This window comes from Rhinolophus sinicus, chromosome 7 (genome assembly GCF_057876585.1).
Source record: "Rhinolophus sinicus isolate RSI-liver-muscle chromosome 7, RSI-T2T, whole genome shotgun sequence".
In the NCBI taxonomy this organism is placed as follows: Eukaryota; Metazoa; Chordata; class Mammalia; order Chiroptera; family Rhinolophidae; genus Rhinolophus; species Rhinolophus sinicus.
Genome location: NC_142507.1, coordinates 5,379,547 through 5,406,361, shown reverse-complemented (window position 1 = coordinate 5,406,361; position 26,815 = coordinate 5,379,547). Strand labels below are relative to the sequence as shown.

At 40.8% G+C, this 26,815-nt stretch overlaps 2 protein-coding genes across 10 annotated transcripts in view; one reads left to right on the top strand and one right to left on the bottom strand.

Moving 5' to 3' along the window:
- IL7 (interleukin 7) overlaps positions 1-21,225 on the bottom strand; it is a 46,010-nt gene extending 24,785 nt beyond the window's left edge. For 3 of the 4 annotated variants that reach the window (XR_016021674.1, XR_016021675.1, XM_088799357.1), the window contains exons 1-2: positions 20,774-21,221; positions 15,234-15,367 (exon numbers count right to left, since the gene is read on the bottom strand). Coding sequence is in view for 1 of the 4 variants with exons in the window: in XM_088799357.1 (XP_088655483.1) it covers positions 15,234-15,367; positions 20,774-20,783 (144 nt within the window). In the remaining 3 variants the exon portion in view is untranslated. Of the gene's footprint in view, positions 1-15,233; positions 15,368-20,773 lie in introns of all 4 variants that reach the window. The other variant, XR_016021676.1, reaches the window with a different exon arrangement.
- Positions 20,327-26,815, top strand: part of LOC109443974 (uncharacterized) — a 29,684-nt gene continuing 23,195 nt past the window's right edge. For 4 of the 6 annotated variants that reach the window (XM_074318396.2, XM_088799356.1, XM_088799354.1 and 1 more), the window contains exon 1: positions 21,241-26,207. In XM_074318396.2, coding sequence (XP_074174497.2) covers positions 26,193-26,207 — 15 coding nt within the window. In that variant the 5' untranslated portion in view covers positions 21,241-26,192. Of the gene's footprint in view, positions 20,371-21,240; positions 26,208-26,815 lie in introns of those variants that run through there. The other 2 variants (XM_074318395.2, XM_088799355.1) reach the window with 2 other exon arrangements.

Sequence of the window (26,815 nt, the reverse complement as noted above, 5' to 3'; positions counted from 1 at the left end):
AATATATTAATTCATTTAATCCTTACAATAACCTCATGAAGTGTGGGTTCTCATTTTATCCCCATTTTAAAAATAAGGCAACTAAAGCATTAAAAGATTAAGTAATTTATCCAATGTCACATAGCGAGCAATATTCCCAGGGTCCATTGGGTCATGGCAAGTAGGTTCATTCTAAATTATGTTCAAATTAAAACGTATCTGTGGTCTTCACGGTGCACAGAAACCTTTGATCTCTAAACTACATTTCTAACCTCATCGTCATCAACACCAGTGATGGTCATTGAATTAATAACCTGCACCAATAATCACCATGCACTGAAAACAACGGAAGCACACATATGATCATTATGTGATCTGTAAACTCAGCAACACCTTGATTGGTTACCTGGCTGTGATCAACCTTTACATACACATGGTAAAGAAGCCAAATTCTATACAATTTACCAAATCTATTGCCAACTCGAATATTGCCAAGTCTAATTCTGGCATAGATCTGGATTCAAAACTAATCTAAAACTTACCGATCAGGTAATTCTCACAAAATAGCTATTAAAGGATGGGCGTATTAGCAGCTCAAAGATAAATGTACTGATTTCACAGAAGCCTAGACAGGTCTGAGGAAACAAGTCTTTCATAGCAGGCACCTGTGAAAGAGAATTCTGAAGGTGCCTCGGGACAGACTGTAATCCCGCTGGGACTCGGGCATTCCTCTAATGCCCCCACTTATAAGATCCTCCTCTTTCCAGCTGCTGGGACCCTTTCAGTCCCATTCTCCTTTAGAGAACCTTGCTTTACAAACTCCATCCACTCAGCTTTTGCTGCTCTTTCTTTACTTATTCCTAGTGCAGGAACTACATTTTACCCATCTTCAGTTTTTCCATTGCATTTTCATATTTTCAAAACATCACTGATTGAATGACAATGTCACTAGTCACACAGTCCCAGATTTTCAGAGGGCATCAACTGCCATATGTAAACTCTGAATGCTGAAATCACCCATCTTTCTGAAAGCTTCCTACCCCCAATTTATTTTATATGAGCCATGTGAGTTCTTTCTGAAGCCCAGGTCTCACTCTGAAAAAAAAGAACAAGAAGAAAAAAAATCTTCCATGTCTTCCATTACCTAGTCCTAGAAAATCAAATTCACGTTCCTCAGTTTGGCATGTAAGACGTTCCAAGATCTGATCCTAAGGTAACCTCCAAAGTTTCTGCACTCCAATCTGCACCGAAGCTCAAGTCACAAGTGGCCACTGACTTTTAAATGCAACCCACAAGCTCCCATACTGAACTAGTTGCTTTATTTAAACACATTTCCCTGTAATATCAGCACTATCCCATTGTGTTGAAGTATTTTATTTAAGAGCCTCTCTGTCCTCCAAAACTTTGACCTTCGCGAGACTGGGACCCAGTCTAGTAGATGGGCCGTTTTTATACTCGTGTTCAAAATCTCACAGCTTGCGTAGAACCACTAACAGGCATTTCATAAATGCAGGTAAAATTGCACTGAAAACCCTCGACTCCATACTTAACTGTACTCCTCTGTATCATTTCTTTTTTGCCTCCTTTACAGTCACCAATTCATCAAAGTCCTATTAAAATTGTAATGCTCCCTTCAGTCACTAGTCTTCTGAGGGGGGGGGGGGGACATTATCAATCTCTGAATTGGCAGATTCCATCAGCAGATGCTTAAAACATGTTTAAGTGAACCATTAAGGAACAGAAGTTGAGATTCTACAGAGATCTGAAAATACTGATTACAAACCTGCCAACGTATGCACATTGATCATTTTAAGAGATTTTAATCACTCATCAGTCTTAAGGTGAATATGTGGTAACGGTATATACTATCTTACAATGGTGGAGATCAGCAATTAAAAAAGTGCCAAATAGAATGTGTAATCACCAGTGCTCATATACTCTGCGTCCTAATTACCATACTATTGGCCTGAACACGATATGTCACTTTCAACTATTCGGACCCATAGGATTGTACCAATAAGAGAATATGGGCGGGCCAAGGATCAGACTGAACATATGTAAAGATTCTAGCGAGCTGAAGTGGAGCGGTCACAGGTAGAAGATACAGATTCACTGAAGAAAATGCCAAGTAAGTATTGTTTCCTCACAGTTCGGGAGGCCCAGTCGGGAGCCAAGGTCTTGGCAGGGCTCCGTGCCCCTCTCCCAGCCTTGGGAGGCCATCCCTGGCATTTGTCTTCACGGGGCCTTTTCCTGTGTCTCTTCTCCTCTACGCTTCACTTCTAAGGACATTTGTTGGATTCAGGACCCACCTGATCCAGGATGTTCTCATCTGAAGATTCTTAATTACATCTGCAAAGACCCTTTTTCCAATTAAGGCACATTCCCGGGTTCCACGTACACATATCATTTGGGGTGTCACCATTCAACCCACTAACCACCTATCTTATTATCTTTGGAGGGGTGTTGTTTTAGGAGAGGCTATTAGTCATGTGGGTGCTTGAGAGGTTTTTCTCATTGTCAGGCTGCCGGTTTCCAATGACTTTTTACATAAAGAAGTGCCTTTTCCTTAGTGTGATCTATTTTATAGTTTTTCCAGGTTTTAGTTATGCAATTTTAGTTCATTTTAATGTGCTTCTATCTGTCATCTTACCCCAGCAGTACATCTGAAATCCTGAATAACAGTGAGGCATGTACCTTTAGACTCTTCTGTGATCATCTAAAATGGTATGTTAAAGCCCATTAGGAAGGTTAGAATCTGTTAGATCGTTTCTTTGTGGTGACGAGACCACAGCAGTTTGCCATCAGAACAGGCATGGGACACCTCAGCAGACTGAGAGCACTCATGTCCTATCTTCCCGATTTTTTCCGATTTAACAAGTTCTATCCCCACTTGCTTGATTCACAGAAATCTCTCCTTTCCGTCTTCCAAATTGTCTGAGTATGCTGAGAGTTGATTCAGTGCAAACAGACCATGTTGCCTTCTATTTGCCCTGTAGAGAAAACGGGACTCTTTCTGATCCATCCACAGCTTTTGGCTCATGGTTTTACTTTCTGTTTTCGATTTTTGTTGCAGCTACAAGGTATCAACACAGAAAACCCACACAACGTAGTCTGATGTTCTTGTTGGTCCAGATACATGTACGAGCTCCAACCATGCACCGGGCTCGGGTACCAAAATTATGATTATTTAACTCGTACTTATATGCCAAAAATTGTCTCCAAAGAGATCTGCAATGGCAGGTACTCGGATCTGAAAATTGTACCAATCCTTACACTCCTTTCTAGAGTAAACTTTCCCCAACAAGCATCTTGAACCTGATATTGAGTCCAAGTAACCAGTCAGGGTTCCTTTCTCTCATGATGAATTCACCCCGCCAGTGGATATCAGTCTGCAACAACTCAGTCTTTCATAAACAATCCAGTATCACAGGACTTCAAAAAATAAGAACTTGGGTTCTTGATCTCAACCTGCCCAGGAATATATCTCTGGGAATGTAATTATTTCCTCCCTGGTAACTAGTTGTGCATACCAAGGGATGCTGGATTCGGAGAATTGACGTAGTCATAACGTCAGTAATGCTAATTTTTTTTATTGTTTAATTAACTATTTTATTTCATGTTTTAAAATAGACTTTATTTTTTAAAACGGTTTTAGGTTTACAGAAAAACTAGAAGAAAGCACAGAAAGTTCACATATATTCCCTCCACTCCATCCAGTTTCCACTGTTCTGAATGTCTTGCATTAGTGTGGTGCCTTTGTTATAATTCATGAATCAATATCATTACATTATTAATAAGTGAAGTTTATAGTTTACATTAGTGTTCACTGTTCATGCTGTAAATTTCTATGGGTTTTGACAAATGTATGTCATGTATTCACCATTATAGTGTCACATAGTTTCACTGCTTTATTACCTTGTAAACCACACATTCCTCCTTCCCTCCCTAACCCCTGGCAACCACTGATCCTTTTAATATCACCATAATTTTGCCATTTCTAGAATGCAATATAATTGGAATCATCCAGTATGTAGCTCTTTAAGACTGGATTCTTCCACACAATATGCATTTAAGATACTTCCATATCTTTTTGTGGCTTACTATCTCATTTCTTTATCACCGATTATATTCTACTGAATAGAACGCTAAGGGGTCTGTCCAGGTATGTTGCCCGTTTTTTCAATTGGATTATTTCTTTTGTTATTTTTATTTTTTGTTATTTCTTGTGTTATTGAGTTTTAACAGTTCTTTGGATATTTTGAAAGCAAGTCCTTTTGCAAATATTTTCTTCCCTTCTGTGGCTTGTCTTTTCATTCTCGTAACAGAGTTTTAATTTTAATGAAGTCCAACTTCATTTCTTTCTTTTATGGACTGTATCTGAAAAGTTATCATTAAATCCAGGGTTGCATAGATTTTTTTACTATGTTATTTTTCTGTTAGTTTTATAGTTTTGTGTTTTACATTTAGGTCTATGATCCATTTATGAAAGGTATAAGGCTGGTTTTCTGTGTGTGGATATTCAGTTGTTCCCACGCTATCTGATGAAAAGACTCTGCTTTCTCCTTTGAACTGGCCTGGACCCTCTGCAAAGAATAATTGACTATGTTAGAGTTGGCCTATTTTGAGCGCTCCTATCGGTGTGTGTGTTCTTTCACCAAGATCACATTGTTATGATTGCTCTAGCTTTACAATAAGCTTTGAGTTTGGACAGTGTCAGAACTCTTCACTTTCCTTTTCAATATTGTGTTGGCTATTGTGGGTCTCTTCATATTCCACATAAACTTCACAATCAGGCTGTTGATAGCCAAGAATGACTTGCTCGATTTTGACTGGAATTGCATTGATCAAGTTAGAAATAACTGACATCTCAAACATACTGAGACTTCCATGCTCAAAAATACTGAGCACGGAAAATACCTCTCCACGTATTTAGTTCTTTATTGATTTCTTTCATCAGGGTTTTATAGGTGTTCTCATATAGATATTGTATGTATTTGTTATATTTATACCTGTGCATTTCCTTTTTTGATGCTAATGTAAATGATTTGTTTTTAATTTCCAATGCCAATTGTTCATTACTGATATACAGAAAAGCAATCGTCTTTTGTACATTAACCTTGTATCTGCTTATTATGTCCAGGAATTAGTGTGTGTGTTTTTTCTAGGAGGCAAGAGGGACGTCCTCTGTAGACAGAAAAACTGTTTTATTTCATCTTTATATATTGTATTTCATTGTTCGCGTATTATTGGATGAACTCGGACTACCCAAACGATGCTGAGTAAGAGTGGTGACAGGGCACATCATTAACTGCTTCTTACTCTTAAGACAAAGATACTCTAAAGTATTAAGGAGTTTTTAAAAAGGAGAGAGAGAATATCAGACTTGAATTTTGGGAAGATAACTCAAGTGCCAGGAAAGAGGACAGATGCACACCTGAGGTAATGGGACCAACCAGGAGCCTGCTGAAGGTTCTGGAAGGGGTCCCAGTGGTATCTGGTGCCTGAACCAAGAATATAGAGTGAGTGACTTACACAGGTATTAAGGAGATTCACTAATGTACAGGAGTTGGTGACGAATTATATGAAGGAGCCAGGGTGTCAAGGATAACGCCAGGCTTTCAGGATTGAATGACTGGACAGGGCAGGTGCTGTGACCTACGACAGAGAATGCAGAAGCAGGAACAGGCTAAAAGTGATGGTAAGTAGTTCTCTGCTGTGCCTGATGTGCCCCAGTACATCTGGGTAGTGGTTTATAACTGATATTTGCATTAAGTGGTTCTAAAGCTCATGGAAGCACACCTGAGGGTGTACCTGGGAGCTATCTATACAAAGACAGAAGCTGAAATCTGTGAGGACTCCGAGAACAGAGATAAAGTTAAAAAATCAGAACTTGTAAAAGTCAATTATTAACCTATTACTCATTGGATATTAAATTTTATAACTTATAGCAAAGGACAGCCCTTCATGTACATGTATTAGACTGTACATGAGTCATTCTAGAAAGTATTCGGCCTTCTCCGCAGCCTTTATACTCGTGTTTTCAATCAGCCTCTATTCTAGTGAATAAGAGTTACATAATTCAATCATATGAGTCATGGTTAGGCAAAATAGTTTTTATGGATAAAATAATGTATAACATCCAAAAATTAGTTCCTATTGGATATCAGAAAAGTCCCTGACATTTGATTCATAACAAATTTACAAAGAAACAGATGTTCAAGAAAAAGACTTCCTGTCCTATTTGAAACCAGTTCTGGGTTCCTCTGAACGTATGGTATTGTCTTTTAACTCACATATTATTTATCATATATTATTGCAATTCATGTTATTATTTATATGAAAAACTACTAGGTGCAGGGTACTGTGCTGAGCATTCTGTGGGATACAAAGAGGAATCAAACATAAACTGTCCTTAAGATCCTTACAGCCTAGTCTGGAGAAATATGACACACACTTAGTTAAGTATTCAAGGAGTACAGACTTAAGAATCACAAACAATTTTAAAATGAAATGAAGAAAACAATCCCACTTATGGTAGCATCAAAGACTCATAACATACTTAGGAATAAATTTAACAAAACAAGTTCAAAGCTTACAGTCTGAAAACTACAAAACATTACTAAAAGAAATTACAGAAGATCTAAATAAATAGAAAAACATCCCATGTTCATGGATCAGAAGCATTCTTATGCATTGTTAAAAAGACAGTACTCCTCCAACCCCCAAATTGATTTGTAGGTGCAACAAAATCCCTTTCAGAATCCCAATTGACTTCTTCCTAGAAATTGGCCAGCTGATTCTAAAATCCATGTGGAATTGCAAGGGACCTGAAACAGCCAAAACAAGAAGGAGAACACACTGGGACTCACAGTTCCCGATTTCAAAACTCCTCCAAAGCAACAGTAATAAAGATAGTGCGGTACTGGCACAGGATAACTATGATATGAGTATATAAAGGCAATAGAATTGAAGAGTCCAGAAGTAAACTCATATCATACATCTATAGTCAAAGGGTGCCAGGATTACTCAGTCGGGTTAAGAATAGTCTTTTCTTCTCTAAATATGGCTCATTTATTGCTTTATAAGACACGTATTGCTGAATACATTTCACTTCAGTCCTTGATTATATGTTCACTGGAAACGACCTGTTCTCCTCCTCGTTGTTGTTGTTGTTGTTTAGAAGAATTTGACACAGAGCATTGCACACAGTAGGGGATTGATAAATATTTATGAAAGGAAGAAAATTATCAAGACAGGTCAGCAATAAAGGAAGGGATGAAGGGGGCAAAATGAGAAAAGAAAACGTGATTCTTTTTTTTTCCATGTCTCAAAAAATTTGAGCACTTTGAAGGACCTCAGCGATAACTCAATTTCCATATTTTATAGGGAATTGAAGAGTCCCAAAGAGGTTAAATGAGGTATCTAAGATCACAGCACTTGCTAAGAACAAAGCTAGTAACAAATTAGGTCTGATTCTTCATTCAGTGTCCCTACACTCCACTGCAATGCTGGTTCACTGAAAAGCAATCTAATCAAGGGTGTCTATGAAAGTATATTTTTCTATATTGTAGAAAATTGCTGTTTTTATCCTGAAAATGGATGTTCAATCATAGATTCTAATATAAAATATCTAACTTTAAAATCATTGCTAATTGGATTTATGGTTAAGTTTTTGTTTTTTTTTTCATCCAGATTACTTCTATTTTGTTACTGTGGTTGAGCTAAATACTAAAAACACAAACAAGCCAGTAAACCCATATCAGCTAATACCTGCAGAGAGCGGTACGTGGCATTGCAGATCTCATGGCACAGAATTTAGGATTCAGACTAAACTCGGTACTATTCTAATTTTCCTTGAAGTTTATTAATTCTTTCCAAATGAAGGAGGGACACACATGACGTTATCTAGTAGGCCTCCTAGATAACCGAAATTCCTCAAAAACAGGAACCTCTGAGGGTGTGGCCCTACAGTTTGTGTTTTAACAAGCCTTTCAGTTCATTCTGAAATACTCTAAAGTTATGAATCACTACCTTGGTCCACACCCATCAACAATTTTCACCCAAATTACTGAAATTATTTACACTGTCTCCTTGTTTTCCATTCCTCCTCACAATTATCTACATGATTGACAGAAAATAAAATTATAAGGAAAAAATCTTATGGTGTTATTAGTTCATTTTTCATTCATTCATCAAACAGTGATTGAGAGGGCTAGTCCGTTAGGGTACAGCAGTGAACACAAAAGACAAAGATTTCTATTCTTCTGGCGCTTACATTGAGTGTCTTTCTTTCCCCGTACAAACACTCTTCAGTGATTTCCTGGTGCTCAGGGAAAAGTCCAAACTCCTTTGTATGGTGGCACAGCACTCAGTGGTCCAGGCTTCCTCTGAGGAGTGGGGTCTCATCTTGCATGCTACCATCCAACCACACCAGGCCGTTGGTTTCCTTACATTCTTTTGCAAGGTGATTCATCCTCTCCCTGGAGAAGGGCTCCCCCCAACCCTATTCTGCTCCTTTCAGTAACACCTACGCATACTTTAAGATTCAAGAATCACGTGTGACCAAAAGTCAGGCCAGAAGAAACATTTGATCTGAATAGGCCTATATGCATTAAAGAAATGAATTAATAATTAATAACTTTCCAAAACAGAAAGCACCAAGCCCAGACGGGTTTGCTGGTGAACTCTACCAAACACTTAAGAAAGAAATTAGACCAAATTTCTGCAGTTTCTGTCAGAGGATAGAAGCAAATGGAATATTTCCTAATTCATTCTACGAGGCCAGCATTACCTTAACACCGAAACCAGACAAAGACACTACAGGAAAAGAAAACCACAGGCGCGTATCTCCCAGGAACACAGATGCAAAAATCCTCAACAAAATCTTAGCAAATCACATCCAGAAAATACAAATAGAAACATTTATCAACAAGCAAGATAAAAAAGTAAATGATAAACTGGAAAAATGTTTTCACAAATATGACAGTTACGAAGTTATTATACTTAAGATATAATGAGCTCTTGGCAAATGATAGGAATAGTATTAAAAGTCAGTAGGAGAATGGCAAAGGGTCTCGAGGGCTGTAAACAAGAACATAGCCACGAGCTCCTCACCACCCTCTGCACTGTCATGTTTCTGCCCAGGCCCCTCACTCAGCCATGCCTACAATGTGTGGAGTTCCGTGGTTTAATTATTGCACAGAAGGGTGGCATCACCAGAGAGCCTTCCATTGCATTTGAATTCTAAAGCTTTTTTAACAACAGAGTCCCTTAAAAAAAAAGTGTAGACAATCCATAGGATAAATATCAATAACTGGCTTAATAGAAATGATGAGGACCCATAAAAGGCAAGACAATCTTACAAAAGAACATAGTTGGAGGACTTAGAGTTCCAATTTCAAAACTAACTGCGGACCGTGTGGCGCTGACATACGGACAATGCAATGGCCCTGAAAGGCCAAAAATAAACCGAGACATTGGGATTCAACTGATTGTCAATAAAGGTGCCAAGACACTTCAATGGCAAAAACAGGTGCAAGAGGTGCAGGAAAGAATAAACTTGGACCCCTACGTCCTACCATACACAAAAATTAACTGAAAATGATCAAAGACCTACATGTGATCTTAAACTATAAAACTCTTAGGAAATAAACATAGGTGTAGATCTTTGTGACCTTGAATTAGGCAAGTCTCTTAGATCTGATACTAACAGCATGACCACCACCACCAACAACAACAACAAAAAATCCCAAAATAAATAAATTGGACTTAATCAAAATACGAAAACTTTTGTGCTACAAGAGAAAGCACCAAGAAAGTGAAAAGACAACCCACAAGATAGGGGAGAATATTTACAAATTGCGTATCTGATATGGATCTAGTATCCAGGATATATATAAAAAAAAAAAAAAACTCTCACAAACAATGAAAAGACAGCCCAATTTAAAACTGAACAAAGGATTTGAAGACATGACTCTTCAAAAAAAAAAAAAGATATATAAGTGGCCAATAATTACAGTCATTATGAAAAGATGCTTGACTGATTAGTCATCAGGGAAATGCAAACCAAAAGAACAATGAGATACCACTTCTCACGCACCAGGATGCCTAGAGGGAAAAAGCCAGACAACAAGTTTTATGAAGGTGTGGAGAAACTGCAGCCCTCACAAACTGCTGGTGAGAATGTAAAATGGTGCAGCCACTTAGGGAAGAGTTCGGCATTTCCTCAAAAATTAAAGATAGACTTACCACATCACCCAGAAGTTCCATTTGTAGGTATATGTCCAAGAGAATTGCACAAAACATTATATACCAACGTTCTAAGCAGCATTACTCATAATAGCCATAGAGTGGCAGCAACCCCAATGTCCATCAACTTACGGATGGGTAAACCAAATGTGGTCTATCCATACATAGAATAGGATTGATCCGTAAGAAGAAATGAAGTAGTGATTCAGGCCGTAACACAGGTTAACCTTGAAAACGTTATGCTAAGGGGAAAATGCCCCAAACAAAAGCAACAATTGTATGATTCCATTTATACTGAAAAGCCTGGAAAGGACACGTCCATAGAGACCGAGAGTAGCCCAGTGGCTGCCCGTGTCTGATGCCAGGGAATGAAAAGTTCCTGCTGACGGTTTTCATCACTCCTCGAGGTGATGAACATGACCAGCAGTGACGACTGCGTGACTTGTGACGATCCTAAAAGGCACTGGATGCTACACTTTAAAAAGTGCATTGAATTGACTTTGATCGGTCTTTTCTGGAAAACAATTTAGTAACATGTATTAAGAAGCTTAAAATGCTGATTCTATTTAACTCAGTCCTTCCCAAATCTAGGAAGCTGAATTCTGTATTTGGCAGATCGTATAAAATGAGGGCCTTTATCATTTATTACAAACCTCCCTTCTCCTCTGAGGAAAACAGAAAGAGTGAGTCTCATTATTAGTCTGGACCCTGTTTGGACTCCGCAATAGACCTGATCATTTCTGCCCATCCTCTGCACCGTGGGGAGGTGCTCCGGATGACTGTAACGGGATTCAGAACATCTGTCCAGCTCCCCGTCTCCTGTCCCTACAATTCAAACAGTCCAGTCACCATCTTAATGTTCCCAATACCCTTCTCTCATTATGTTATCAACATGTTCTCCCTCAAAAAAAAAGTTATTGACTGTTTTGCCTCATACTAGCAAGGGCATTTTCTGGAACCAGATTGCACTTGGGTCTTGGGTTTGGATTCCAGTTTTACCACTTGCCATCTATGTGATCTGGGTCTCAGTACCCTCATTACATAAAGTTGTAATACATGGAAAGCACTCAGAAGAGCATTGGCACACAGTAAATCCTGAATGTGTCATTATTATTATTATTATATTATCATCATCATCATCACCGCATAGATACATCACAAAACTCAAATAAGATATTGTGCATGAATCTCACTTCGTAGTACAGTGGCATGTGTCTCCCTCATCCTCACAGATTATAGAAGAACAAAGACTATTACTTTTTAATGGCCCCCATTGCACACAGTAAGAGCTCAAAAATATGTAGTGTAATTGTTACTTTTGTGATGACATCACTGTGGACTTTCGGTGATGTGTAGACGGAAGTCTGGACACCATCACATGGAGATCGCTCATCTTGCCACAGTACACAGGTCCACTGGTGTCTTCTGTCCCGTCTCTGGTCTTCAAAGTGGAGTCCACAGTGGACAGTCCATGGCAGCGTGGAAGGGAAAGTTTAGAGAGTCTATCTACATTTCGTTCCTATCTCATCTTTGTAAATGTTCATTTTCTGTATATATCATCATTAATGGATGCAAAAGTACTGGGAAAACGCTATACTAGGTAAATATTATATGTGTATTAGAAGTACATGCTCTTTTTTTTTTTTTTTTACTAAAGGTGTGTACTGTCTCAAACGTCTGGAGATCAGCGCACTCTCCCACCACATGGTCTCTCTCCGAGCACCAAGCTGATCCACACCTCCTCCTAGAGGACCGTTTACCTCTTTGTTTCCAACCTGGCTGGTAGCCAGTGTGTTTGTTAGAAATGACAGGGTGGCAGCTACTTGTTTTCAAGCTGCAACTTGCACTCTTCACACCAAGACTTAACCATTCGCAAATGTAAGCTTTATGAAAGAAGTGTCTATACCTGGTCCATCACTGTATTATGCCCACTCTTCCACCAACGAACGACACCAATGGGTTTCCCGTAATTTTATTATCTGGGCGGGGAATCAGCATAACAGGCTCCAAATACATGTGTGCTGGACGAATCAACTAAGGGAGACTGCTGGTGCGAGGGAGGGGAGTGCGCTGGTTAGTTAGAGACTCACATGCTTCTTACACTTACAGACTAGGCAGCCCCGAGCCTCAGACGCTTCCTCTGAAAGGAAGGTAAGAATACCTCTCTGCTAGGGACATCGTGAGGGGGAAATTAGTGCCGCTGGGAACCTAACAAGCACTTCATAAGTGTTAGTACTATTATGATCTCCCTGAGATGGAAACATAGTCATGTCTGCAAAGCATCCAGTACACGCCGTGTACTGAGTGAATAAGTGACCACATCTTCTCTACCAGTCATATTGACACGAACAATTCTTTGTGACGTTCTCCTTTCCTGGAATTTATCAGCTCATATTTACAGACAACCTTCCTGAGATGGTCACGGCTCTATTCACTTGTATTGATTAGTTCATGGGCTCGTCCGTGTCTTATGACTTAATCTCCTTAAGAAGAGTAGCCGTGCTTTGCTTTGTCTGAACAGCATCCTCCTTGCTGCTGTGTGTTTTAATGAGACTAGCTCCTCTATTTCCAGGGGGAAAAAATGAGTCCAGAGAATAAAACTCTTTTTGAATTGCTAACAGCACATTTTTTTTTGCAGTTTCACACACATGTAATTATTTATAAATGTTGCAGAACTAATACAAGTTGATTCCCTGCCCAGATAATAAAATTAAATACAAAATATTATCGTGACTCAGCAAGATTAATTTACTGGTATCATTTAATGCAGAAAAAGTCAAAAAGTCATGAAGTATAAAATGGGGCAATTACCATTTAGTGTGTATTATTTTACTTGTCAATGTGCAAAATCAGGGACCGCTTTGGCACAGTGTTCAGTAGCATCTTAAATTTCCCATATCCCTCAAAGAAATATAATGCTGAATTTCTCAAGGGTTGTGCCACTTCAGCATGAGCATGTGGAGAAGACAGTGGAGTGGAAGGAGGGTCATATCGGACAATGTCTCCCATCTGATGAACATTTGGGAGGGTTTTTCATTTTCCATGTGGTGCTTCAAGGACTGGTTATCAGTTAAATCAACACATCTCATTACATTGATCCAATTCTTAAAGTGTAAAAAAAAAATATTCTGTAGATGCCATAATTGTCTAAGTAGAAAATCCCAAAGAATCAGCAACAACACCTCTTGGAACTAATAAGTAATTGTAGCAAGGTCTCAGGATACACGATTAACATAGAAAAGTCAGTTGCTTTCCTATATATCTGCAATGAACTAGAATTTCAAATTTAAAACACAACACCATTTGCAATAGCATAAAAAATATGAAATACTTAGGTATAGATCTAACAAAATATGAACAGGACCTATCTGAGGAAAAGTACAAAATTCTGATGAAAGAAATCAAAGAAAGATCAAAACAAAAGGAAAGATATTCTATGATCATGGATAGGAAAACTCAATATTGTTAAGATGTTAGTTCAGCTACCTCAACAAAGAAAATATTCAGATGGCAACAGTACCCGAAGGGTCCCCGACATCAGATGACACTAGGGAATTGCTAATTAAAACAACAACAATAAACTACCACAACACACCCATCAGAATGGCTAAAACTCAAAACACTGACACCACTAAACTCTGGCGAGGACGTGGAGCAACAGGAACTCTCCCTTAACCCTGGTGGGAGTGCAAAGTGGTGCAGCCGCTCTGGAAGACAGTTTGGTGGTTTTCTACAAAGCTAAACATAGTCTTACCACATTGATCCAGCAATCACTCTCCTAGGTATTTATCTAAGGAAGTTGAAAACTCACTTTCTATGTCCACACAAAACCCTGCACACAAACGCTTATAGAAGCTTTATCTGTAAGTGCCAAACATTGGAAGTAACCAAGACATGCCCTTCAATCGGTGAATGGAGAAACACACTGTGGCACATCCATTCAATAGAATTTTATTCAGCAATAAAAAGAGATTAGGTGTCAGCCACAGTAAGTCATGGAGGAACCTGAACTACAATTGCTAAATGAAAGAATCCAGTCTAAAAAAGCTACATACTGCATGAGTCCTAACTATATGACGTTCCAGAAAGGCAAAACTACAGAGACCATAAACAAATCAAGGGTTGCCATGGGTTCAAGGCAAGGGTGGGAGCCATGACTCAGTGGAGTACAGGGGATTTTTTAGGGCAGTGACTCTATTCTGTATGACACTGAAATGGTGACATGTGACATTATTCATTTGTCAAAACCCACAGATGTACCATAAAAGAGTCAACCCTAATGCCCACTGTGGACTTGAGTTAAGAACAATGTGTCAGTATTGGTTCATCAGTTGTGATACATGGACCACACAAATGCAGGATGTTAATAATAGAGGAAATTGGGCAGAGGGAGATTGGGTAGATGGGAATCTCTATTTTCCACTCAGTTTTTCTGTAAACCTAAAACTGCTCTAAAAAATAAAATCTATTATAAAAAAATGGTCCATAGTAAATAGAAAAATTAACTAACAGCAAATTATATATATATATATACACACACACACATATATACACACACACACACACACACACACACTCACACACACGTACACACATTCAGAAAAAATAACTATGCATCTCTTTTCAGGATAATTTGTAAATGTTAATATTCCGTTATTTTCCCTCTCCTAATATTAGGCTTCTACAGGACTGTCAATGGGAAGTGAGGAAATGCAGAGCCGTACGCTAAATTATGCTTCCATGTATTTGGTAGTGAAGGGAAGGAACCAGGGCTGAGACGGATAGTTGTAGGAGTCCAAAGGTCTGGGAAATAATTATTTTTAAAGGATGTAATGATGCCAACAATGAAAGTATATAGTCAGTAGCTCGTTAAGTTTTTTTCTTTTGTTATTTCACTTTCTTTCGAGGAATACACATGGATACAGGAAGGTACAATTGCATAACAACAGGTGCTATCAAATTTTCCCACTGAGTGTAAGTGTGAGAAAAAGAAAACAAGCACGTACCAGGATCTCGAAGCTGACCATGAGGACGTGCCGATACTCTTCACCAGTTTTACCTTCGATCTCACAATCAGGGGACGCTACGGGCAACAGCACGAGGATCAGGGGAGGAATTCCAAAGATATACCTAAGAGAAACTAAAGTCAACAGTAAGTGAGAAGCGAAACACAATGCAGCTTACATCACTTAGCCCCTTATTACCTAACTTGATTGTGGTGTGTCAGCTGGCCTGACCTGTATAATTGTACACACGCACCTCGGTTTTGGGATAGAGTGGGAAGGACCCTAAAATTCAATATGATGTAACCAAAGTAGGACGGCATTTCAGTGTTTAGGTTTCCTTCACTTTTTAGTTTAGAAATTACTCTTTGGGGAAGTGCAGAACACGTGTGTGATGACAATAGAGCCTTTGTACTTCTGAAAACATTCTAGGGTATAAATACTGTTAATCCAATGTTGACTTATAGTGAACATCTACAGGTAAATTACAGGTAAAACAGTTACAGTTGTTTTGAAACTTGATGACCTCTGGCATGTGATTGTATATTTATGTAAAAACTTGACAGCTGGCCAAGTATCCAGCTACTTCCTGCACGCAGCGTTGCAGGTTTATCTCCATGGGACTACACTGTGATATAATCTTTCCTTTTAATGATGGTTCTTAAAGGGTTTACCCTTCCCAGAACTGTGACAGAGATAACATTCATATTTGACACTCCTCTTCTTATCTTTCCAGTATCTCCTGTTTCTAAGTGCCCCAAAACCCATATTCTCTTCAAACACAGATCTGTCTAGCTTCTTAACATGCTAGAACACTCAATAAATAAGTTCAGGCCCTGTTAACTAATGATTTATATCTGTTTTTGATAAGCTTTCACAAATATGGGCAATTATCTCAGCAAAAGGAATGAGATTATAAATAATATCATTTCAGGAAGTAATACACTGCACAGAAAACCAGTGGTTCCCTCAGACATTAAAATTTGGTTATACAGTGACTTATTTCTTCATAAGCCTGCCAGGGCTTCATGTTTCCATCTTTCTATAAATGTAACTGTACTTGTTAAGTGCAAGGCATTTCACACGTGTGCCTTTCCTGAGTAAGACTGCAAACAATACTCTTTGGAACCCAAGGAACTAATATTGTGACAATGACCTAAAGGACTGTTGAACAGATCATAAAGTTCGCCGTGACACTGTCATCCATTACACCATTATCTGTCATCTACAAATTAGCAGCACTCCCCAATAAATTACGTGCTATTAGAGACCCATATTTTTCCAAATAGAGAAGGTTGGCTGGATGGCAGATACGGAAACACATGTTCCTATATGCATCTCATCTTCCTACGCCACTGACACTGCCAAGGTCAGAGAAACAACACGAGACATGGAATGGACTCATTGCTCTGCCACTGTGTGTCTATACACATGACAAGGAATAATTCAAAAGAGATGAACGGTGATGATGAAGCTTATTGTCTTTAGTGGACTACCTGGCATGTGCCACGCACAGTTCGGTGCCACACACATTTTCTCTCCAAAGATCAAGAGTCCTGCAAATTCATCTTTTTCTAAAACACAGGTGCCTCACCAGGGTTTGATCAGATATGACCATATCTTTTGATAACACGTAGTCACTTTGGTCTTGTGACTGAAAACCACTCCCACGTAACATTATACAACTCTGCCTCTCTCTCTTCTACTACTGGCCGTTCACCCTAAAGATTCTCAGACATGAACAATTACCGGGTCCTAACTCTAAAATCAGATTTGTATGGATTGTATAGAGCCAAACTCTTCTCTGTCACCTTATAGGTATCTGGGAGGTATCTTTGGGAAGAGTAGACAATAAAGGAAAAGTTATATAGCACGTAATTTGAAATGAGCTTAAGTGAAATATAATACAACAATTAAATACTAGAATGAAAAAGACATGTTTACCATTATACATAAATGTTATTTCATACCATTATACATAAATGTTATTTCAAAGGTTCACCTCTCATATTTTAATAAGGAAGGTTGTTTTATTTTCTATACAGAATAGTACCTGTTGTGTCCTCTTCACCCCAACTTTTAGTAATTATTGTTCCCAAATTCACATGAGCCCATTTATTGACTGAATGGCTTTTTACTAATGCTTTCAAATGATGTTGGTGGAAAATTCAGTCTTTATGAGTGTGTGTATCACAACTAGTTTCTCAAGTCGAAAACATAATTTGACTTGTCCATCAAGAGTGTCTTTTGTACCACTGTTAAATGAGTTAGCCCCAGACACTCTAAGGCAAGTACAGCACATCGCGTTCGCAGGGTGGAGACTGGGGCGTCTGTGTTGGTATGACAATGGATTGGTTGTGTGACTGAATGAATGACAGAACATCTTTTAAGCTTCACTTCCCTGATTTGTAAAATGAAATCTTTCCTCTAAATGAGCCCTTCATGTCCCCTCCAACTCTGAAGCACCTTAATTCTAAAAATCGACTTGGCCATCCAAATACAGTAATTCTTTAGATCTGAATTAGTCTCACAGATGATGCTGCAAACACATCCAGGCTTCGGACCCACACATCATAGGTTCCCAACTCTCTCATGAATCATTAGCACTTTGCTCTGTAATTAAAGTCTTTTCTCCACACCGCGTAGAAAGTAACTTGAACATCGCTTAGCCTGAGCTTGTTTTTGATATTGTCGTCACAGTGGGAAAGGGACTCTTATTTTGTTTTGTTTCAGATTATACACAGACACCCACACCTTCCCCTAAGCCTGACCTTTTCATTAGGTCACAGAAAAGATAAACTATAAGGAATAATGCGAGGCGAGCTTGGGCTTGTGGAATTTTCTTTAGATCTCCTGAAGGGATTGAAACTGGAGAGTTTGTTTTCAGTAGGGAATTTGGTTAAGCCAAAATGATGGCTGTCTAAAAAAATTCCTGTTGGTTTTTAATTTAAGCCAAATAATACATTCAATCCTCAGCTACTTGTAAGTTATGGGGTCAAAGTGAACATAAATAAATTAGTTTCTACAATCCACCAAATCCAATCTTTCATCAGCTTTTAAGACAAATGAGTGTTAACTGACTGTCCATTATAAACATATATAGACCTATTTTCACTGGGAATTTTTTCAAAAATGTTCAAAAGACATTCAGGATGGAATGAAAGACATTATCTGAATATATGACTTAGCTTTAATGTGCTCCATTGGCACAAGCAAATGGGAAAATAAATAAAAAGTTAACGAAGAGTAGAAAACAGCCATATGTTGTATGGAAATCAGCTTTCTAAGGTTACAAAAATGAATTTGATTTTGCTCACGTAAAGAAATCTAATATCTGCCACAAACACATTAAGATTGGACTGTAAATTCTATCCACACATCCCATGATAGACACTTAAAGACATTTCTGAAGCCATCCTATGATACAGCATATAATATTTCACTGAATCCCCTCACCATCCCATGAGCTAAATACTGTTAATTATTAACATTTTGCAGATGGAGAATCTGGGATCCAAAGAAACTTCCCCCCGATATAGAATGTGTCTAGTAAGAGGCAAGTTTCAAATCCAAGTTTGTCAGGGTGAAAACTGTAAAAACTTAGCTTTTCGCCACTGAGCTACCCTGCTTCCTACAAAAATAACGCAGTGTGTGTGTGTAGTCAAGGGGAATACAAACACCGTCTTCCTCCAGGCGAACCTCACTAAAAGGATTTCCTTGCATCAAACAGTCTAACCTCAGGAACACACTAGGCTCTGTGTCAGAGGTGAGACGAAAAAAAAATCTGCCATGTGAATAAGACATGTAAGTTAGTCCTACAAAATAACCTTTTCCATTTTTGTTTAAGGTATTTAAATATCGATGTGGTGCCGTGTGTGAGTCTCCTTTATCCTTGTTCGGGCTTCCCAGTCTTTCTCAGTTCTCTGTCTGTATTACTGATGCATTTCCCAGGCTTCCAGTATGATGAAGTCATCTAAACTGGACAGCAAGATTGGCATGCGCACAGTAGGTCTCAACTACTTCCACTCCGAAAAGAAGTAGCAGAGAAAACAGACACACAGTAACCCTATCCTGCAGCTTCTAGTGAAATCTATTGGAACAAAATGCTGAAAGCCACTCACTATAATCATTAGAAGTTTAGAAGAACATCGTTTGCTGATAACAACTTATGGCACGTGATTAATATAGATCTACTCAAGCAATAAAGGCTCCCTGTGGGTCACGCACACCCCGGCATCCCTGTCTTGTTTTACCTCTGCACTTTAGATCAGAGGTGATACAAGGACTAGACAGAGCCCTGGGGATCGAGAAAGCGGTCACTGCAGGGGACCCGCGAGCACTGTAAGGAGAACAGGGACAGAATATCTAATTCTCTATGAACTCCTGGAGGACGCCCATGACAAATCTTCTTCCGTAACTGTCTTCTTTGATCCGCTACCCCCCACCCCACCGCCACCCTTTGTATTTTGTTACCGATCTGGTACTCCTGGGCTCCATCAATTCCTGGTTCTTTAATACGTTTCAGCGGGAAAGGGACCCTTTTCATCTAACGGTGGAGCCAGGAAAGCGCACAGACCCGGCACCAAACGCAGGAACAAGCTGCTCCCGATTCCCGCGCCCTCCCCCACCTGCTTCTTTTGCTTGAGGAGGTATTTACTGTAAAACATTCCAATTCCCCTCAGCAGAGCCTCTCCCCTCGCATCTCTTTTCCCCGTTTCTTCTTCCAGTAAACTTTCTGGTCCCATATGGCTGCCAACGGAAGCCAGCTCGCCCCGACTCTGCCCTTGGCCATTTGAAGTCCATACTCCGCACAAGAAAAACACATTCGCTCTCAGCAAGGGTCTAGAACGCAGAGCTATGCCTGTTTAATCCTGTCCCCGTCTAGGAGCACCCGAATAGAAACACAGACGCCCGAAACGGGCCTTTCTCAGCGCCAGCCCGTGGACTTGTTTCCCAGCAAAGCGCACAAGGGACAGCCCCAGTCGGAAACTCCCAGCCCCACTGAGGAAGGAAAACGGGGTTTTCCAGAGACCTATCTGTCCCCTTAGGGTTTAAAAGCGCGTCCCGTGGGAGCTGCGCTTTCACTTCTCCAGGGACTTGGGAGCTGCAGGAGCCCAGGTGCTCACGATCCCCGACGCTCGTGAGTAGTAATCTGACGCCGCCGGGAGTCCCGGCACCGCGGGCTGGGCGCCGGGCTGACCCAGGGCAGCGCTGCTGGGGAGGACCGAGCCCCTGGCTCCCCCTGAGACCCGGCTGCGGGCTGCCACTGACAGCCGCGCCGAGGCTGCAGCGCTGGGTCCCGCGATTGAAAGCGGGCGTCGGGGACGGCTCCTCGCAGCCTGCCAGGCGCAGCTGGTGGCTTTGGGCCAGGGGACTCCGGTGCGGCTGCCGGCCGCCTTTGGGAGAGCCAGTGCTCTCGGCAGGTCCAAAGTGCAAGGCCGGGCTGTTCCCGGACGCGCCTGGGCGCAGGGCCCGGCAGCGCGCCCCGGAGTCCCCCGCGTGCCTAGCGCGCGAACTTCTGCGCCCAGGAGCGGGGCGCTTACCATGGAACATGGTCTGCGGAGGCGGGCGTGGTCATGACGACCGCAGCTGCAGCAGGAGCGGGCTCTCACCGCCCATGGTCACCTCCAGGACCCTGGCCTTCACGCAGGTGCCGGGAGTCGGTGCAGGCGGGCCGCCTTTGCCACTGGTTCCTCTCACCCACGCCGCGCCTGCTGCTTCATCCATCCCCGGGGGGGCGGCACACACCACGGCCCGGCTCAGCGCTTTGCCTTTCCCATAACTTCCGTAGGATCCGCGGCAATGTACTTTCAGTTTCTACTTTGCGCTGGGTCTGCAGGTTCGATCTTTGGGTTCATCACCGGGCGCCTTCTCCACCCCCCTCTCCTGTGCACCTGCGTCCTCCCCTAGCGCTTCCTGTGCATCTGGACCAGGACCAGAGGAGGGCGCGAGCTTCCTACGCGCCCTGGGAGGACCCAGCGGGCCTTTTGAGGCAGCGATTCAGGCAGAAGACTTTCCAGATGACCTCTGGCCACCCTGGAAAAGCTAGGCCACTGGTATCTAAAAGCATCTGTTGCCAATGTGTTCACCGAAGCGACAACGGTGTAGGGCGAAAGCTGGGCTGTAGCGAGCGGACGCCACGGAGGAGGCGTCGGGGCTCTTGCGCGGGTGTGGGGAAGATGTCAAGTCTTGTGAAAAAGGGAAGTAAGAGGGGGTCACGCCCTCAGCCCCGGAGTCCCTCTGAGTGCCTTTTTCCGCTGTCTTTTTTACATGCACCTGCCCAGGTGAGATCTCACAGAAAAATAATGCTGTGGTTCCACCTGCTCTGGGGAAGTGGTAGCTCTGCACGAGAAAATCAAAGCCCAGATTAGGTGGAGGAAATGGGGACTTACTGTAACAGTAACTGTGCCCCTCACTTGCGCATTTATCTGAATTGGCCAATAAATCACGCTATCCGTTTTGACTGTGTGTGGCTGAGGAGTTGATTTTCTTTCCAGGCCTGAATTATTTAGGTATTTCCCGTTTTAGTTTGGTTTCCGATATTCTGCAGAAACCCTGCTTCAATGAAGGTTGGTAACGTAATGCAATAACGGTGATACGATAACGGCTGTCGTTCGTCTGTCTCCCTTCTGCTCTGCGCTAGTCTTGTGCTAAGCATTTCACACGTCCTCTCATGCAAATTTTTCTAAGACTTAGGCAGTTTTCTTATCTGCACTTCCTAGATGCGGGAACTGAGACTTCCTTCATGTAACTTGGCTGAGTTCGCGGAGCTGGTTGGAGACAGAGCCGGTCCACATCTGCTCCATTTGGGCTCTATAGCCCACGGTGGAGCCCCTGTGACAGAAATCTTGACGAATGATATAGAAATGGGTGCCAGGAGAGGACAGGGTCATGTGGATGCCTCTTGGCCTCAGTATGGGGACCTCAGGAAAGGTTTCTGGAGGTTGTGAATTCTGAATGGAGACCTCAGCAGGAGTTAAGCTGGGGAAGGGAGCATTCCCCATTCCATTCCAGTGTGAACAAAGCCAAGAGGAAAAGAGGGGAGGGAGAAAGAACAATGAACCAGAGACTGAGACAGCGGCTCAAGCCTGGAACTTGGATCCCTGATTCCTCTTTCTGTCTCACTCCCCACACCCTGTGCATAGGCCAGTCCTGTCAGCTGTACCTCTAAAATAAAGCCTGAATCCAGTCTGGCCACTCTGTGAATCACCTATGGACAAACCATTAAACACTGCAGTCAGGGGTCGCTGGCTTTCACTCTTGCCCACAACCCCTTCTTCTCCTCATAGCAGCAGGATATCAGATTGACACTTGCCACCTTCTGGGACCACCCTCTGGCCACTTCCCACTGACTCCCAGGCCTTTATGGCACTGGGTGACCTGGGCCCTGCTACCCTCTCTGGTGCCCACCACACTGCTCCAGCCACACTGGCCTGTCTGTGCCCCGTGCCCAGCCACGTTTCCTTCCACTTTAGAACACTGTCTAGAACACAGCCATTCAGACAACTGCTGAGTGACAGAATGAGAGAGAACCACTGAGTGAGAGAACGTGCATGAGAACATCTGTGAAAGCACGTGAGGGCACAAGAGAAACAGAAGAGAAGAGGGAGCAAGCAACGGAAGCAAATGAGAACAGGAGGCAGAATGGAGGGGGGCAAAGCCGAGTGGAAACGTGACTGGAATCTGGGGGAGGGGGCAGCGTGGAGAAACAGGAGTGGAGTGATTTAAAAGGGAGCTCTGTAACTAAACACACTTCGGTTGGTTAGACTCGTACAAGGATCTTGACTTAAAATCCCAGACAGCAGCACTGAGGTATGTAAATTGCACATCACCTGCACAGTTTTGTTTGTTTTTCACTTTTCAGAGACAGATAAAAGAGCATCCAACCATAACGTCCTCCAGAGGAAAGGAAATCTGCCTTCCTCTGTCATGCAATCACCATAACACCTGGCACAAGAGGGGCTTGTGCATAAGTGAACTTTAGAGAAGCGTGAGGGGAAATTATTCAGAGCTCCAGGAGAGATGTAAACTCCTCACTGGTCTCTGACCCTAAATGTGAAGAACCACTCTTAAGAAAATATTCATAAAGGATTTGGAATTTTTATTGTTGTACAAAAATGGGCACATTCTCACTACAGCAAGTTATTACGTTTCTGTCTGAGAGAATTAATGCCATCTGGAAAAAAATCCAAAATGAAGTCTTAAATTAGTGGTTGATATTTTGATAAACTGAACATTATTTTTTATAAGACAGATAGATCAGTATAAAATGTTTTAAGAATTTTTATATGCTGATGTCTTATAATTAGAGAAATGCAGTGGTTACTATTATGTTTACCCATAGACTCACTGAATTATGCAGAAAAGTCAACATGGAAACAATAGAATTTAAAGTATATGGATTATAACCAATAAATATTATGAGGGGAAGACAGCTGTTCTCAGAATAATACAATGTAATACAAAAAATTGAAATAAGGTATGAAAGTGAACTTCAAGAAAGAATTGTTACAGGTTGACCAGTATCTTGTTACACGTTCTACAGTCTTCAATCAAAAGCCAATTATTGATAACCTGAAAATGTTTTCTTAACTATTATCTGAACTATATTTACCCAACTTAATATGACTGTTCTTTATAGCCTGAGATTGTTCTGTCTCTGGATATTTTCTGAAGTTCCTATGACTTAATTTTCCAGGCATAATATTCAATGTATTTCAAACACACACACACACACACAGACAAACGTGATCTGTGTTGTCACACAGGGACCTGTGTTTAGAAGGGCTCCATGCTTGGTTTAACGCTCTGATGTCACTGTCTTTGAAAGTCATAATTATTTTTGGACATAGGGACTCTCATTTTTGCTTTTCACTGGGCGCGCGCAAATTCCGTCACTGGTCATGTACACAACTTATTAAGTGACACATTGTAGATAGCAATGCATGTCTTCAAGATGGTTTCAGTCTAGTGGGGAAAACAGATGTTAAACGTGTAGTTTCAAGGAATATTATTATGAAAAGGAAATAAGATGTCATTTCAAACCATGGATTTAATGCAATGTAGACGGACCTGTTTTAAAAATTAGTGAATCTAGGGTCCTGAAAAGGTTAATTTACCAGCCTAGTGGGAAAATAGCTATATAGATGGATAGCCTATAATTTAAATCAGATCTGTTTGATTTTCAAGCCTGAGCTTGAGGATGAATTTTGTTTTAGCAAATGACTACTGAGTATCTATTTACATGGTCCTGTTTTTTCTTGTTGCATTCCCAAATAAATCACAAATTTACCACGATGCTGAATTTAAGTTGCTAATATTTAACTCAGAATTTTGCAATTATATGCGTAATTGGTATATGTTTCTTCATATTATATTCAACTGAGCTTGGCTTTTTGTCACATTTTCTTACCTTCATAATGGGATCTGGGAATTGTTTTCTAGAAAATGTAATTGTTGAAGCATTATATGAACTATTTATTTGTGGATGGTTGGCTAGGGTTCAATAATGAAGCATGCATAATTTCATGCGATGAAGCTCAGAGATATGATGAGACTGCCAGTTTCAAGCATTATAAGAGGGAGAATAAAAAGGTTTCTTTTGAAGGCTGAATTCAAAATGGCCACATCAAAATATCAGGACCCCTGCTGGAAATGTGTAAGTCAGTGTATTAATGATTACTTGAGCCATGGAAATGAATGAAATTACCCAACCTGCAACTTAGAAGAGGGAAGAGAGAGCTAATGTGAGAAGAACTTTTGAGACGTGAACACTAGGTAGATGGAGAAATGGGTGCCCACCAACAAAATGACAAATAGTGGGCAGCAAAGTGGGAGAGTCAGAAGTCAGTGTCCCAGAAAGCAAAGGAGGATACAATTTCAAACTAGATTAAGTCTTCATCATTTCCAGTTGTCACAAACAGGTTGAACAAGATGAGGACTAAAAAGTGTGTCCATGGAATTTGGCAGAGGAGAAACCGTGGTCCTCATGACAACAGTCTGAGAAAAGTGTAGATAGAAGCCATATTTCCAGTCTGTGGGGTATAAATGAAGATGCGAATAAAGGGAGAGGAAACAGCTTTTGAAAGATGTCTGGTAAAGAGAAAAGGATGCAGAAAGCATGATGAAAAGCATGCAAAGCATCACGGAAGTTTCTGTTTATATAGTAATTGATAAAATTAGGTTCTTCTGAAGAAGGAAAGGGTGAATCCAAGAAACCCAAGATATCTGTTTTTCTTTTTCCTATGCTCCCTTCATATCTCTCTCCTCATTTCATTTCAGTCCTTAAACTCTGTAATTCTAACTAATCAGAATCCACTATGTGTCTGGTGCCTACATTTATGTCCCTTATTGAAATGTTCCCTGTAACACTCTCTCGCCTGCCTTTGATTTGAGTACTGGCTAGTCAAACAGAAAAAACGCTTCCCAAATTGCCTTTCAGAGGGAGCAACTGGGGCTTATGTAGTTTGTATTGTCCATTGTATTTGTACATATTTGTACATTAATGGATCTGTGGGGTTGGCATTCAGAGGTATCGTCTATACACTAAATTTGAGACAGATTATGCTTTTCTCCACTGGCTTTATAGATGACTAATGAGAAGATTACACCTATGACAGTTTTCTTCATGCAAATTATTTGAAGAAAATGGAAAAATGTTTTCCTTTCTTGTCTTCAAGTCCCTGGACAGATTCCTTTACTATCATCCAGCTACTATGGGAAGATGTTGAGTTGTTCTTATGAGCTCTTGGAAAACCATGATCCTGTCTTATTCAACTTGGAATTCTCTGAAGTCAACAGAATTCCTTTCATGATCCAGATTCCACCAAGGGTGACTTGTGGAACAGGGAGAAGTCAGAACGCACACAGGTCTTGTCTTGTTCTCACAGAGAACTGGTGCTTCCGAAGATCCTGCGATAACATCAAGGAATGTTATAGCACCAACTACTGACTGACCTTGAAATGCCTAAGGTTCTGGTAAGCTTGTCAAAATTCTCCTCCTTAATACACTTAGACTTCTTTTTTTTCCTTTTTAAATATAAAAGGCTGGATGACCTATTTAAATATTTCTATTGTTATCTTAGAAAATGAGTCCAATCTGCCTCTCCTTCAGGCGCACCAGCTTTGTTTCAGCACTTTCTAAATGCCTTGGCCTGTGACTGGACTCTCAGAATATCCCCTGACTTGTGTATGACACCGTATGGTTAAGTGTATTGTAACAGGAATGAAGTCCATAAACAGTAATCTAAAAAGATCTTGCACTTTTCCTGAGCTCTTCGATTCCAGCCATGGCTCTGTGCCAGAACTGTGTCAATTAATAACTGGCATCCTACAAGCCCAGAACTACTGAAGTGCTTGCCCTAAGTTTTAATATATTAGCTGGCAGTGACACATACACCTCAATGAGAAGAGCACAAAAATGGAAGTTTTCAGGAGACTGGAACAGTGAGTTATCGAGTTTGGCGTATCAAAGTGGAGTGTCATATGTTTCTTGAGTAACGTGCCTTATGAAATGGAGGTTACATGCTTTGATTTCCTTGTTTCTTTGACTATGTTGGCAGTTCTCACTGATGTTTAACAACAAA